Source organism: Acipenser ruthenus, chromosome 11 (assembly GCF_902713425.1).
Source record: "Acipenser ruthenus chromosome 11, fAciRut3.2 maternal haplotype, whole genome shotgun sequence".
NCBI lineage: Eukaryota > Metazoa > Chordata > Actinopteri > Acipenseriformes > Acipenseridae > Acipenser > Acipenser ruthenus.
The window spans coordinates 9,107,559-9,123,928 of NC_081199.1; the positions used below are offsets into that span (position 1 = coordinate 9,107,559).

General features: G+C 40.9%; 1 protein-coding gene across 3 annotated transcripts in view; it reads left to right on the plus strand.

Annotated features, from left to right (window-relative positions):
• The window catches only part of LOC117426651 (AP-1 complex subunit beta-1-like), a 31,761-nt gene that overhangs the window by 3,985 nt on the left and 11,406 nt on the right, over positions 1-16,370 (plus strand). For 2 of the 3 annotated variants that reach the window (XM_059033297.1, XM_059033298.1), the window contains exons 3-18: positions 2,413-2,518; positions 2,905-3,040; positions 3,438-3,683; positions 4,480-4,670; positions 5,202-5,423; positions 5,688-5,808; positions 6,983-7,078; positions 8,320-8,435; positions 8,929-9,094; positions 9,341-9,439; positions 11,091-11,350; positions 12,486-12,696; positions 13,043-13,063; positions 13,427-13,456; positions 14,618-14,752; positions 15,714-15,859. In XM_059033297.1, coding sequence (XP_058889280.1) covers positions 2,413-2,518; positions 2,905-3,040; positions 3,438-3,683; positions 4,480-4,670; positions 5,202-5,423; positions 5,688-5,808; positions 6,983-7,078; positions 8,320-8,435; positions 8,929-9,094; positions 9,341-9,439; positions 11,091-11,350; positions 12,486-12,696; positions 13,043-13,063; positions 13,427-13,456; positions 14,618-14,752; positions 15,714-15,859 — 2,302 coding nt within the window. The remainder of the gene's footprint in view (positions 1-2,412; positions 2,519-2,904; positions 3,041-3,437; positions 3,684-4,479; positions 4,671-5,201; positions 5,424-5,687; positions 5,809-6,982; positions 7,079-8,319; positions 8,436-8,928; positions 9,095-9,340; positions 9,440-11,090; positions 11,351-12,485; positions 12,697-13,042; positions 13,064-13,426; positions 13,457-14,617; positions 14,753-15,713; positions 15,860-16,370) is intronic. The other variant, XM_059033299.1, reaches the window with a different exon arrangement.

Below are 16,370 nucleotides of genomic sequence, written 5' to 3' on the forward strand. Positions count from 1 at the left end.
CGTGCTATCAGCAAACAGAAAGGACATTAAATAGAAGTCAGTTGGTAGTAAACAAACACAGTACTTAAACACCAAACCTTTCTTGTCCTCACAGATCTTATTAGACAGGCGGTTTTCCTGTGCTGTTCTTACAGGCTTGTAAGCTGTGCTATTCTTACAGGCTTGTAAGCTGTGCTTACTTTCTGTAATGACATTTTGTTTAGATAATGCACAGTAAACAAACCGAACCAATGAAGAAGGCACCTAAGTTCTGGTAGTGGTAAATGGCCACTTCAGTTTTGGAAGTACAGCCAAGGAATACAAGTAATTACATTTGGTTTTGAAAAACATATCTTTTTATCATACTACATTTCCATGTGATCTCCCTTTTGTAGAACTGAATTACAGGTTGGGGGAAAAACTTCATATTAGCTAACCAGAATAAGATTCTTAACAAGCATATTCGAAATTTCACCCATGCTTCACACGCAGCAGTATCAGGTCTTTGAAAGATAAGGCATGCCACTGCTGGAATTTACAGAATAATAGTTGAGTGCTTCAGAACAAAGGTCAACAGAGAGCAGCAGTTTTAAAAACATTTTGCCACTAGTCTTCAACTTTAAGCAATGAGTAACTTTGCAAAAAACATACTATATACAATTAAATAATATAGTTATGCGTATTCTAATTTATTATAATAAATAATTCTTAGTGTCTTGTATGGAAATAAGTCATACAAAACTAGCAGCATTGGGATCGGTTACCTACTGGGTCTGTGTTAACTGGACTGCATTACAATTCCCACTGGAGTTAGATTTTTTTCTGTTGTGTTGAAAGAATTAAAGCTAGTTGTGTGTTCTTTTTGTCTGTTTAATGATTTAAGTAAAGTTTGCTGTTGGTTTCTTTAACAGCAGTTGAATCAGTCTTATAAACTTCATTTCATTAATAATATATAAAAAAAAAAACTTGAAAACCTCCCAGTCTTTTGTATGCCTAGATTAAGATACAGTAGTACACTTCCATTCATATCTCCTCAATAACAGAACACATCTGTGTTTGTTGGCTATACGATTTCAGTACTGTTTACCTTAATTTCTTGGCAAATTGGTCTTTGCTGAATATTCTGGATCTTGGAGAACTCCCTTGATTAGTATTAAATGACAAGGGTGTTTGTGTTTCTGTGGAAGTTGTTTATCACTTTTAATGGAACTACCATATGGTATATTTGCAGTTGTCTGTTGCCATATTGTTATTTTTTCCATCTGTATCAAATGCAATGTAGGCCCACTTGTGCAATTCGGAACATTCTAAAGGCAAAATTCCCATCTTATAGACCCTTGTCCTTTTTTAGCTTCAGAGCCCAATTACACAGTATTCTTTGTAATAGCCGTATATGATTCTAACACTGCCTATAACATCCCCGATTACTACAGTAAGTTCTCTATCAAAGCGTTTGTTTCTTAGATCCTTGCAACACTATTATAGATAGATTGTTGTAATTTCTAAAATACCAGTACTGCATTCATAAGAAAAAAAAGATGTTCATTATTCTTGACATGTAGTGACATGCAGTAATTGTAAGAAATAGGTTTGACATTTCTACAGTGTTCTCTGAAAAGCCTGGCCTTTGGGGACCCTGAGTCTGCTTGCTAGGCTTTTGTGTTTATCTTCCCGTACACAACAGAGCAGCTGTTTGGAGGTGATTTTCTGTCTAAGAGGATTCAGACACTTTTCAATAATATTGTTTGCCAGGAGGGAAGGAGATAGTGCTTTGTTTGTCCCCTGTGTCTCTCAAGGCCAGGCAACAAATGCTGAAGTAACTAGTTAAAGGTGGCATTTTCTAACACTTTCCTGAAATTGCAGTGGTGTTGATTGAATGTGTTTTGGTCCATAGTTCTATAATGTTTGTTCCCCTTGTCAAATATGATTCCCAGGAAACAGGAATATAATGGAGTTGCCAGTATGTCACACTTGAGCAGGACAGTTTTTGAGAAATCTAAATATGGTATATATGGTGGTACCTGTCAGTCTGTATCTTTCTTTACAAATATCTTGTATTTTCTGTTAAGAGGGTTTGCCTTGACCACTGTAAAGGGATCAAACCCCAAACTCTTATAAGAACAAATAGAATTAATTACATTTATGAAACAAGGGGAAGTCGTTATACCTGTGCTTTAATAATGTAATTATTTTAATCTGTGATTTAAGATCAAACCATTCAATCCTGTTTATGCTATTTAGTCTCTACCTCCTCAAGTGCAATAATAGGTATAGTAATGGGTCAAGCAAACAAGTCACCGTGTGTGTTGTATGTGCGCGTGTGGAGAGAACTGCATCGCCTGTATGTGCACTTGCTCAACGTTCCTTACAGTGTATTAGGATGCCCCGTTGTAAATTTGTGCTTGCTCACTTTGTCTGGCTGTTTGCCTGCAGGAGAGATCTTCGAGCTGAAGGCAGAGCTGAACAGCGATAAGAAGGAGAAGAAGAAGGAGGCTGTGAAGAAAGTGATTGCGTCCATGACCGTTGGCAAGGATGTCAGGTATAGAAACTAGGTTTCCTTGGGTGTCTGGGAGAACTGACAGCAAAGTTAGTGTCTTTTGAAGCATGATGGAGTGACATCATGCACAAAGAATCAGCCCTTTTCTAACTGATTGATATTGAATCGAAAACAAATGTGTTTACATGCCAAACTCAGGAATCAATGCACTCGAATCCCATTAAGACCCCAGCATGATTCTCTCTTGAAAGTGGGAACATGCTGACTATATATTTGAGGGTTTTGGAAACCGTCACGCTTCCTAGTGCTGGCCATGGATGAAATTGATTTTCCAACTGTAAAGTAGAAAGCTTTATCTTCCTTGCCGATGCAACAGAGCCCTCCAGTTGTATCTATATTGTTAACCCCCTTCTTTTCTCCCCTTCCAGCGCCCTGTTCCCTGATGTTGTGAACTGCATGCAGACAGATAACTTGGAGCTGAAGAAGCTGGTGTATCTCTATCTGATGAACTACGCAAAGAGCCAGCCAGACATGGCCATTATGGCTGTCAACACCTTCGTCAAGGTAATATTGATGGTGGATTGAGGCCCTTGGGTGTAGGGAGTGTAAGGTCAGCCAAACCATACACAGCCCGTCTAGCTTTTGTTATGACTTGCTGGACAAAAAATCCAAATACAGGTTTATCAAGCTAGAAATCCACTTTTATAGACAGACATGAGTGTTTATTACAGTGTCTTCAGCAAACTATCCATAAGCATGCATGAATACAATTAAAAGCAATACAAACACTATAGCTATCCACTGCATAACTACAGTACAAGAACACAAGTAGAGTACATTTTAATATCCACAACTAGGTTTGAGCATTATGGCTTGTGGCACATAAGTGTCACATCTTGGAAAATGCTACAAACAAAAAGAGTAACGATCCCATTTAAATATGTACTTTGTCCCCATCCAGGACTGCGAGGACCCCAACCCTCTGATCCGCGCTCTGGCTGTGCGCACTATGGGCTGTATCCGTGTGGATAAGATCACAGAGTACCTGTGTGAGCCGCTGCGCAAGTGCCTGAAGGACGAGGACCCTTACGTGAGGAAGACTGCAGCCGTCTGCGTGGCCAAGCTGCACGACATTAACGCCCAGCTGGTGGAGGATCAGGGCTTCCTGGACACCCTCAAGGACCTGATCTCAGACTCCAATCCCATGGTAAACTGTTTGTGGATTTGCTGGGTTTTAGCACTTCAACTTCATTAGCTGATTAGTGCTGCTGTTGCACTTCGAGATGAATGAGCTGCACTAGATGCAGTCCTGACTTTCAGAACTCCCCCTTGTTTAGGTATATTGTTAGAAAGACCCAGTAGGTACCAGGAATTTGAGCAATCAGGCTAAGTCTGCTCTGAACCAATCTCGCTTACCTAATAATTAATGTAGTGTAGTTGTTCATGCAGCTATAAGAGAGGAACAGTTTTTATTTGCCAGTTGTCTAATTGCTGAAACTCATGGCTCCTAATAGCAGCAAGGTGGAAAGAAATCCTAGAGGATGTACAGATGTGGACAACAATGTAATTCAAAAGTTAAATGTAATATACAGTACGTTTTTGTTTAGCTGTTTTGCTATTACAGGGCAAGACATTATTAAAGTGTCAACTGGCAGCTCATAACATTCCCCCTAAATAAACCTGCTGGTGCAGAGAGAAGCAGTGTAGCCAGGCAGTTTCAATAGCTCGCAGCTATGCTGAGTGTGCTCAGATCATTGCCATTTCAAATATTAACAGCAAATGTACAAATTACATTCAGAGGTAGTAGGGAGGTGATAATGCTCAGACCTTGCATGTAGTTGATACAGCTGATTTAATAAAAATGTTGTTGCCACTATAAACAGGCTTTGGCTGGCAAGTGTAAACTGGGTATGTGAGTCATCTGTGTGTGTGTTCACAGCTTTCACATACTCGTGTGCTGTACAAGACTGTGTATTAACCCCTTCCTGTCTGCTGCCCTATAGGTAGTGGCAAACGCAGTTGCTGCCCTGTCAGAGATTGCAGAGTCCCACCCCAACAGCAATCTGCTGGACCTGAACCCGCAGTCTATCAACAAGCTGCTGACTGCCCTCAACGAGTGCACAGAGTGGGGCCAGATCTTCATCCTCGACTGCCTGGCCAACTACACCCCACGGGATGACAGGGAGTCCCAGAGGTGAGTGTCAGTAGGAATGTCCCACTCCTGTCCTTTGGGCTGAACATTTAAGAGTGTTTGTGCGTTGAAGCCACCATGCCTTTCACCTGGGGCACAGTTCAGTTCTGTTTGTGGTTGTTCTCATCACAATCTGGCATATCTCTGGATTACCAGAGAAATATTTAATGAAACCTACTTATATCGGTCACTCAAGGAATTATCTCTTTATCTTTATATACAGGTGAGTTAACATTTGAAATGCCCACATACAGACATCCATTGAAGTAGTCCCTGCATACAGGCATTTCTTCATTATAAGAGTTTTTTATTTTTTATTTTATATATACAGGTTTGACTGTAGCCCTTCCCCTTTTAGTAACATTTAAGTAACAAACACATTTGTTCTTGTATGAGAGTGAACTTACCTTTTTTAAAAAAAACTTTTATTGGCTAAATACACTCTTATCCAACTTTTGAATCCTTTTCAACCAATCACTTCTCCCTCATAGTAAACCCTGACCGCTGTGTTGTCCCTCTCTTCACCCCTTGCAGCATCTGTGAGCGTGTGACCCCCCGCCTCTCCCATGCAAACTCTGCCGTCGTGCTGTCTGCCGTCAAGGTGCTGATGAAGTTCATGGAGATGCTGCCCAAGGACCTGGATTATTACGGCACGCTGCTGAAGAAACTAGCACCCCCTCTGGTCACCCTGCTGTCTGCAGAGCCAGAGCTGCAGTATGTGGCCCTCCGTAACATCAACCTCATTGTGCAGAAAAGGTATGATCTACTTCCTGGGGTCATTGGCAGACACAATCACTCTGAGCTACACAGTACAAGATAACAGCATGTGATGGAGGCCTTAGCCAAAATGTCTTACTAAATATAAAACTGAAGACATTTAACTGCTTTTGAATGGTGAGCGACAAATAGCCAAGGAAACCTAAAGCCTTATCTCTGTGGTCAGATTTCTATGTTTAACTAGCCCGTATGTTATATGTGGGACATTAATTCAACCTCCCTCTCTGTGTTGGTGTCTCCCAGACCAGAGATCCTGAAGCATGAGATGAAAGTATTCTTTGTGAAGTACAACGATCCAATCTACGTCAAACTGGAGAAACTGGACATTATGATACGTCTGGCCTCCCAGGCTAACATTGCTCAGGTCAGTATAAAAAAAGACGTTTTACAAGCATCTCACTAAAAGCAGGCAAAAATCTTCCTCCATATAGCTTCATGAACAATTTAATTGTAAACCTACAGGCTTGGGGGCATACTCCAAAATTTCTGGCATCTGTTCATTTGAAAAATATACTAACTGAGGGCTGTGCTGAAACCCAGGACATGAATCATAACTAGTGTGCTTTTCTAACACAACCTTTAAAGGTTTTGTATCGACAAATAAAAAGAACAGCCTGTCATATTGGCAACAAATTGATTTGAATACCCTGATTCTTATTCTAGGGATGTGCCATGCATGTCACTTGTCTGTAATGCACAGCAGACAAAGGCTTGTGAAACCCAAGATACTTATTGTTTGCGTGTTGTAATTAACCCCATGGGTATGATCAATATTGATTTACTGCAAAGCCAAGTGAAACCTTTTTTTTTTTCTTTGTGCCTTTTGGAATTGTACAATAATTGCAGGTTTGAAATGTTGTGTTCTTCTCCCCTTGACACAAACTCTGCATCTGTGCACGATTATCCAAACTGCTGATATAAAAAATGAATATGCAGGGGTGTATTGTGTGCAGCCATGAGTCTGTTAAAACCAAAACTAGGCTAAAGAAGTGTTCAACAGAAACGTAATTGCATGCTTTGGCAATTGCAGACAAAATTAAACTATGAATTTATAGTGGTAACGAACCACTGTCATTTTTATAAGGTTCTCACTTCAGTGCTAATGTTTAGGATTCTGGTTGTATTCCTACAATGTCTTTATTAACATTGCTCTTGTTCTTTGACATTCAGTATCTACCATTTATGCGAGGATATGCAACTATAACTGCTATTGTGGAATCAAAGAGAAATAGAAACTTGTTTAGAATGAAATTAAACGGTGAATAGACTGCTGCTGAGTAATGCAATACAGTACCCCAGTATATCAATCACAATAATTGCATTTAGGTTAAAGGTAATTGAATGTAGAGAAAGGTCAGTAAGAACAATAGAATAATGTAACAACTACAATTGGTTTACGAAAAGTAAAATCAGTAGTGTGTTTTTGGCTCTAGTAGTGCAGATGACGATATACATAACTGTACTGTAGACAATCTCCGCTACATGAAGACCATTCTAAAAGGCCCTTCTAAAGTCATTTTGTAAATTTGGCACCACAGGTTTTGGCTGAGCTGAAAGAATATGCCACAGAGGTGGACGTGGATTTTGTGAGGAAGGCAGTCCGTGCCATTGGCAGGTGTGCCATTAAAGTTGAGGTAGGTGCTTCAATTAGACTGCTCCTTCCCAAAACTGTGTTTTTTTTAAGGATTAACTTCATGCCCCTGCAACAGAGTTACTATTGTAGCGGCACCTATACTGTCCTCCAATTTTAATTCATGTTTTAAGTACTGAAGGACTTCCTGTGTATAGTGACCCCTTCTATAATGTATTCCCATGTATATATCATTTTCTTGCAGTAAATGTAATAGAGCAAGAATGTGGTTGACACAGTGGACATAATATTTGTTGGGGGGAGGGCAGGGGGGAACACAGTGATGAAGCACTGGTAATTTTAATATAGTGGCAATATTATCTTAAATTGTAATCTAGAAATACCAATTTGTTTAGGTAGTTTGTGATCAGGTATTGGTTTCATGTGGATCCAGAAAAGATAACCGTAGATATGTCCTTGAGCTGAGGAAGTGCTGTAAATCTGATACATTTAATCAAATATGTGAAGGATAAAAAGCATTTGTATTTAACCCTTTGCGGTCCATTTATTAATCACGCGTCAGGCACGTCAGGTCTAATTAATTTTCACACGCGCAGTTCATTTTAGACGCGCTGTTTAAAAGTATTTTTTTCCACAGTCAAACGGGTTTAAATGGCCCTGCATATCAACAAAGCACTCACTAGACATCTCCAGCCCCGCCCCACCCTTTCGTTTGCTATAGCGTTCACCTATGTAAGAAATAAATAATAATAATAATAATAGTCGTACATACCGATCGATCATCTCCAGATCACTCGTTTTATCACCAAACTCCTCAATAATGCGATCCAAGTCATTATTTTATTACTATAACATCTCAAAAAAGCTCTGCAAATGTCCGTGTTTTCTGTGCGCTGATTCAGTCAGCCAACTTGTTTACTTACGACCCGCCCCGTTATCTGATACCAGATATCATGTATGACTAATCATGAGATACGCCTTTTTTTTTTGTTTTGTTTTTTTTCGACTTGTCTCGGCTCCTGTCGCTCCCACTCGGCAATTGAATGGTTTTCTCGGCTTTTTCCGGAGAAAAAACAACTAGAAACCCGTTTTTTGCGTTGCTATAATGATGTCGGACCCAGTCCGACAAAGGACCTGTGAGGAATAATTGCAATGTCGGACCCAGTCCGACAATGGACTGCAAAGGGTTAAAGCTGTTGAAATATGCAGGGCTGTGTCAACCCCCGCAGCATGCTGTAGTCTATCGGCAATGCTCTTGAGATAAACAGTGCAATTGTTTTACAGCAATCAGCAGAGCGCTGTGTGAGCACACTACTCGATCTCATACAAACCAAGGTCAACTATGTGGTGCAAGAAGCCATCGTGGTCATTAAGGACATTTTCCGCAAGTACCCCAACAAGTAGGTCCTGTCTTACTACACTTGCTGTGCTGCCTGTCTAAATTTGATACTCGCTGTACTGTAATTGTTTAGTTGGCTTTGTATTAGCACGTCTTTGTCCTGATGCCCTCCATCTGCCAATAAGGCAGCCAAACGTTAACCCCAGAAGATTACAGACTTGTTTATTAAATACATTAGAGTTGTGTTGCCTTATATGAGCTAATTTCAAAGGCTTGACATGGAATATTATACTGCACTGGACTTCCATACACAGCATAATTACCTTCTTCAGTGTCTATAGATTAGCTCAGGCACCCTCCATTAGTGTTTATATGTTAAACATTCATAATAAGAAACCAAGTGCTGCATGAGCCCCTCTTCACATTATTACTCAGTGGTACTTCAAAACAGATTTCAGTGTAATGGCTTAGAATTGCATACAGCAGTATTCCAGACTGGATTTCTCGGTATATTATCTTCTGCTGATCCTTCCCTTTCCATCCTGTGATTGCAGGTACGAGAGCGTCATTGCTACCCTGTGTGAGAACTTGGATTCCCTGGATGAGCCCGAGGCCCGGGCTGCTATGATTTGGATCGTGGGAGAATATGCTGAGCGCATTGACAATGCAGACGAACTGCTGGAGAGCTTCCTGGAAGGATTCCATGATGAAAGCACACAGGTATCAACAGGGGGTCAGGGAGACGGGCATAGGGTAACAGAGGATGATCGAGATCTCATAGTATAGGAGCACTGGTAACACAAGGGTCGAATGATGAAAGGGTAGATGCATACGAGACCTGTGAGATTTCTAAAGCATAAAGGTTTCTGTTGGAAGAATGAAAACGGAAGCAGGGCTCAGTATCTGTCTATTTTTTCTGTTTTCAAAGTGAAACTAAAATTGTTACCCCAACCTTCTCGCTCTCAGGTTCAGCTTCAGTTGCTGACGGCCATCGTGAAACTTTTCCTCAAGAAACCCACTGAGACGCAGGAACTGGTGCAGCAAGTACTCAGCCTGGCTACACAAGTAAGCAAGCCATCTTTTGTAAATACACAGTGAAACTGTGTTTGCTCTGTTGAGTTCTGACCCAGCCAGTTTATAAAGCAGTAGACCAGTAGGGGCATAATCATGTTGCTGGCCAGTTGCTGGCCTTTAACACATGAATGCTTAGCCCACAGAGCTGATAAATAAATTGGAACATCAGGAAATGTCTGAGAGCTCTGAGCTTTGTCATGGTTTTCACACTATAAGACTTCAAAGCGTTTTATAGTTAAAAGGTTTAAAATGTGTATTCCCATCAGTTTGCAAAGTTAAAAGAAGCTTGTATCCACAGCAGCTCAGAATCTAAAATAAGCCTTCAAGAATTGCACTTTCAGATCTAATTGTTTAATATGTGATATGGGATCAAATTAACTGTTGCTTTGACAGAACCCAATTAAAAATGATTCTGATTCTGATTATCCATGCCATATATAATTTTATGGGCTATTGGGAAATCTAATGTCAAAATTTTTAGTTGATAGAAGTAAGTATGTTCCTGGTCTTAAAGGCTTAGTCCCTATGTTTTCTATCCTTATCATCAATGTCAGTTTCTCCAGTCCTCCATATTAGATCAGTTTACCCCCTTTCTAATAAGCTTTCTTAACTTTGAAACATCTCTGAAGGTACAACACTATAGAGCAGCCTTCTTGGACCACAGTGTCAGGGTCCTCCAATGCACTCTGTCTGCTAGACATTGTTTCTTCAGAGGTAGTATTAAACTGTGTCCTCCAGCTGTCCTACAGTTTCAGTAACGTAGGATGGTATAGCATGTGCTGGGCAGAGTTCTACATTTCTCTGCCTAGCAATGGAGGCATGGGGCATTCTTAATAGAATGCATCCCAACTGCACACTGTTGTAACTTCAAATAATGTTCCAAGTGAATAGCATTAAGTGGAAATGAAAGGTTTGACAGCACAATAAGAGGAATAGTGTAAACGGAAGGCAATGAAAGGGTAAGCACGTTGATTGGAAATACTTAGCGAGAACACTCTTTTAAAGCTATAATGTAATTGCTTTCTATGGTTGTCTACAGTATGAGGAAAGGGTTAACTGTAGCTGATCTCCCGCTGCAAAGAGGCTGCAGTGTGTCTGCTACCCATATTCATTTTTAATGAGGACTTGTGTCTCTTGCAGCACAACAGAGAACTGGGTTTTGGTGACCTTTTTAAATTTAATTTCTTAGATTGCACGACGACCTTGAGCTGGCCATGCTTTGTGTTTTGAGTGAGATGAGTCACACGTGGGAGGGAGGGTAAACAGAGCTCCATATAAATCATCAATATTGAAACGCACAGCTGCATTCAAATTCTGTTAAAGTGGAGTGGGGCCGGGGGGTGGGGTTGAATTTATTTACCTTCCTACAGTTTAATGTGAATCTGGAGGAAGCGGTTGAGGAACTGGCTGCTAGTAAGTAGAGAAGAAAGGAAAAGCGGCCCAGTGATTTAATCAACCAATAATCTAAACAATTTTATCATATACATTCATTTTGAAATACTGATTATTTTAAAATGTAGATACTCTTCCATGCTTTATTTGTATTTATTCATTCTTGTAAATCTGAGAACCCATAAAGGGCAGTGCAGCAGTAATTGGTGCCCCGTTTTGAAACTCACCCTGAGCCATTGCTCCCCTGCAGGACTCCGATAACCCGGATCTGAGGGACCGTGGCTACATCTACTGGCGCCTGCTTTCCACCGATCCAGTGGCTGCCAAGGAGGTGGTTCTGGCAGAGAAGCCCCTGATCTCGGAGGAGACGGACCTCATCGAGCCCACCTTGCTGGATGAGCTCATCTGCCACATCGGCACCCTGGCCTCCGTCTACCACAAACCCCCCAACGCCTTTGTGGAGGGCAGCCGCGGGGTGCAGCACAAGCGCCTCCCACCCAGGACTGGATCGTGAGTGTCGCCTGCTGGGTTCCTGTCTTGATTAAACACATGCAGGGTTCAAAAGGGTGCTTAAAATGCGGTTTGGGAATCTCATTTCATTAAATATAAAATATTTCCTTAAAAGTAACAGTTATTCTAATTTTTAATATGGTTTGTCTTTGGAAATTGCTTTTGGGGAAGTCATGCAAAGTACTTAAAATTCTGTGTTTTTTAATGGGGTGGGTTATCATACATTTATTTATTTATTTATTTTTTAAATAGATGCCTTAAATCTTGTTTCAGTTTGAAAGACACATAGTAATAAACTATACCCCAGGCTGTTACTCCTACACAGCCAAAATGTGTTTCATTTCAAAGTGATTTCCCTATGATTAGTACCAGTGGGTGTGGCTTGCACTCTTAGGAACACTAATAGAAGGAATCTGAGACTTGCTTCAAGGTCACACAGTGAGGCTGCAGCTGAGCTGGAATTTGTCTAGGATGTGTGATCTTGGTCCCTTACTCTTGTCTGTAGATAAGATGACAGCTACATATATAAATATGTATACAGTTTGAGCAGTTTTTTTAAAAGAATCTATTCAATAAAAACATAGTTAGATTCTCTGAGGTTTTAAACACAGTATGTTAATATGCAGAGCTATTTGAAATCTCTCACAGTTGATAGTTAATCTGTTTAATGTGCTTGTGTTAAAGCTGCAGTGTCCCACAATCCTGGTCGGTTTAACATTAAAACATGGTTCATTGCTATCATTTTACTGCATTCTACCATAGTTCAGGCTCCTTTATATAAAGACCTTGTATTTCCTGTTTGCTTACATCTCCTACAGGTAGCTCTTTCTCCTTGAAGTCATCCTGCCAGTCCGCTACACTGTGGATCAGACAGACTTTCCCCTGTAGCTACTCTAGTGTGGATATCCATGAGGATAGGCTCAGTGCCAGCAGGATTATTATTAAATTAAAGTGTGCCGATATTTGAATCTGTAGCTGTTAAGAAAATAGTCCCCCACTGGTAGTGTGTTCTAAAATCCAAAATAACATCCTTTGCATAAATTGGTTTGCATGGCCTGTGTGTGACAGACTGTCTGTCTTGTTTTCATGTAGCCTGTGCTCACCCATTCCCCTTCTCTCCCGGCTGTCCTGACAGGAATGAGAGCCCAGAGAGCCCTGAGTTAGCCCAACCCGCTGCAGCCCAGCCTGTCGACCAGCCGCCCGCTGTCATCCCCTCCCAGGGGGACCTGCTGGGGGACCTGCTCAACCTGGACCTGGGACCACCCACCAGCGGCGGGACTCCCGCCATCACCTCCGCCATGCAGATGGGAGCCATGGACCTGCTGGGTGGAGGACTCGACAGCCTGGTAATACAAGGGGGCGCCGGGGGCAGGCAAGAGAGTGAACAGAAAGAAATACAAATATATAAACCTAACCCTACTTACCATACTAATTCCTGACTTGGGAAGCATAACAGCTGAAAGCATGAGCACCACAGCTCTTTATTGGAAATCTAGGGTCTACCGAAAGACCCTCGTTTGCTGATCTAAAACTGGTTCATGTAGATGAATTAACACACATTGGAGGGAGGTGTATGCACAGATTGGTGTTAAATGCATGTTCTCTTATGTTCTGTGTTGTCTCTAATCCCTCTTCTCTCTTTTTTCACGCTCCTGTCTCTCTTGCTCCTATCTGTCCTCCTCAATCCTACAGATGGGGGATGACACAGAAGCGGTAATTAAGGGGGGAGGGGAGGGAGAGTACGCAATTTGCTTGAACACTCATCTGGGAAGGGGGAAGGCATTTTCATTATTTCATCAATATTAAAATGTAGCAAATTGGTGCGCATTTTTAGTTAAATTCTGCTCAATCCTTCATCCTTTGGAAAAAGAAAACACTTGACAGGCCTTTTTGCTACTGTCAGCTGTCAAACCTCATTTCTAGCATGTTGTCTTTTTAAAAATGTTTGCTGTTCGTCTTTGTTTTATAAATACATTTGCTAAAATAAAATTTGTGGCATAAAGTAGATGGTTAATTGCGGTGGTGGGTGGATCTTTGTAGTTTTTAAAAATCGTTTTTGTTTGTTTTTGTTTGTAGCTTGGTGGTGATTTAGGAGGAAGTCCAGCGGTAAGTTTATATCCCTTAATAGATTAGAATATCCTAACACTACCCCAGAATGGAGCACAGAGTGTAATATAAGACCTGAGTGTGATTAAATATTTCATACAGTGGGCTTGTGTTTCCATCTCCTGGAACCTACTTGAAGCTGTTACATCTCAATAGATATATCAGGGAGACAGCAAATAAATAGATAGAATATTAGTTTTTTTAATAGATATTTGCAGAATTTAATAGTTAGAGTGGATATGGCTTAACAACATGATTAGATTTGCAGCATTTACTGGAAATGTCATCACTGCAAAATTCAACTTCATTTAATTGTAAGACAATGAAATCTGCACCTCATTTACAAGAACATTTTTCCTGGATCCTATTTGCCCTTAAACTGAACAATCTCCTTTAATTTCGAATGCTGTCTGATTATTTGTCTGTTGAAATAATTTCTTGTCTTGTTGACAAGTGCCTTGTTCAGTCTCTCTTCATCCTCCCTGCAAATCGTAGTTAGGTTCAAGTGGTTGAGCACATTCATTAAATATGTTTACGTCCTCCAGAAGATGAACAGTGATGGTGTATTCTGCATACTCTGCACATAGAACCGCTTGCTGTAATAATGTCAAGTACTTTTTTCAAGGCCACAATCAATATTTTAACTTCAAAGGAAATATTCTTGGTGCACAAAGCAGCAACCAGAACTTACTTGCTTACAACTGTTTGCATTGTTAGCTTTAGAAACCAGGTTTATATTTCAGAAATCAGTGTAACAGAGAAAGTTAACAGTTGACATCAGAGAGAAATGGCATAAACCAGCAGTAGTGGTAAAGCTGCAATCACCACAGGGAAAAAGTGGGAGTCTACAGTTCAAAATGCTGCTTTGCAGTTACATCAGTAATGGATGCAAGGCACAGGGGAATAGAGATGCCAAGAAGAAAAAGTAGTTATTTCATCAGTAGTAATGCGCTGAGGCGGATTGTAAGGGCATTCTAGAGATTTTTCCTAGGCGCAGTGATCCATTATAAAGTAGACAAATCATAAGATTCATAAATAACACGGCAGACAGGAAGGGAAACTATAGCACTATTCCTCCACTGCGGCACACCTTATACTGACTGTATCTGTTTGCTTTCTCTAGTCGGTCACTTTCCTTTTCTTTTTTTTTTTCTTCACCAGATTGGAGCCGGGTTCGGAGGTCCTGCAGTCATGCCGTCCTCCCTCAATGCCCCAGTAGGGGGTGGTCTCGGGGACCTGTTTGACCTAGGTAGTGGAGTGGGAATGCCCACTGGATCCTACGTTGTACCCAAAACTGTAAGTATGGTCTGCACACAGGGAATTTACTCAAAGTGTATTTGTAAAGGAAATGCTAACATCCAACTCATTAAGAACCAGAATGTTCTCCAAAGGTGTTGTAGAAGCATATATCTCCCATATTCCTCTCTCAGATCTCCTACCTCTGGTCTGGTTCTGTTTTAGCGGCATTTTCTTTAGTTGAGAGGATTCTGTTACAGGGTGTGCATTGCGTGGGATGTGCTTTCTTCTGTAAATTTCCATTATCTAATTGGCTGTGATACTATTGAAAAACAAGACTGGTATTATTATATAACATATACTTTATGTTGCGGGCATATCTTAATACCTGCTGTATTTAAATTAGTCCTGGGACGAACACTGGATTTTCATGTTTGGACATTTGCTCATAATTTAAATATTCGTTTGGATATTTGTTTGTTTTTTTAAATAAAAGCCATTATATTGCTCTGAACGTAGGCAGAGACAGCATAGGGGTGTGGCTGTGGCCCAGGTGTGTGTGCCTTTATTTTACAGCAAACAAGAGCTTACAGTATGTACACGTTAAAATAGAAAAATGTCCCAGGAGTAAAGAATAAGTTGTGTAGGACTTGCTTTACCCCAGTGAATTAACTACAACACATTTTTGTCATTTGTGGCGAATATGAACACCTGATTTTTGTATCCGAATACATGTAAAAGAAATAGTTGATATTTGTCCCAGCACTATTTTGAATACATTTTAATAAAGGAGAAGTAGCAATCGCATGTACCGCTGAAAATAAGTGATCTGCTCTTAAGCCCCAGAACACATATTCTTTATTCCATACAAGTCAATAATTGAGGCAGCCACAAATGTTCAGTCCTTTGAGAGACTGGTTAATTCAGGTTTCATTGTATTACAGACATCTTACTAGGTTTAGCAGGTGTGATGTGATGGGCTGGTACAGTAGGTTGACCAGGTGTTCTGTGTGTTCCTCAGGTGTGGTTGCCTGCCATGAAAGCCAAAGGTCTCGAGATCTCTGGAACCTTTGCCCGCCGTATGGGCACCATCCAGATGGATGTGACCTTCACTAACAAGGCCATGCAGATCATGACAGACTTCGCTATCCAGTTCAACAGAAACAGGTGAGGGGGAGGACAGTGTGCACCATCATCTGAACCCAGCTGTGCCTTCTGCCTCCCAGTGTTGTCTGTCTCTAATGATGACACTTCTAGCATCTGATTTGGTTGTGATGCTAACATTTGACCCTCTGAGAAGTTGCCTGAAGAGACTGTAGATCAGGGCTACTCAACCCTGGTCTTGGAGAGCTGCTGTCCTTACGGGTTTTTGTTCCAGCTGTACCCTAAATTACTTGATTGGACCAATTCCGTGCTTATTAGACGCTTAATTGGTCCAATTAATCAATTTAGTGTATAGCTAGAACAAAAACCAGGAGGGACAGTGGCCCTCCAGGACCAGGGTTGAGTATCCCTGCTGTAGATTAAGGTATGATTACCTTAGAAGTGGCCACAGCCACTAAAAAAAACAGAATAGTACGAAACGTGCCCCAGGTCTATGACAATTGCATCTTCACAATAGACGTGTCTGAGTTTCTCATGAATACTGATAGACCCGACACCACATAGGTAACACGGA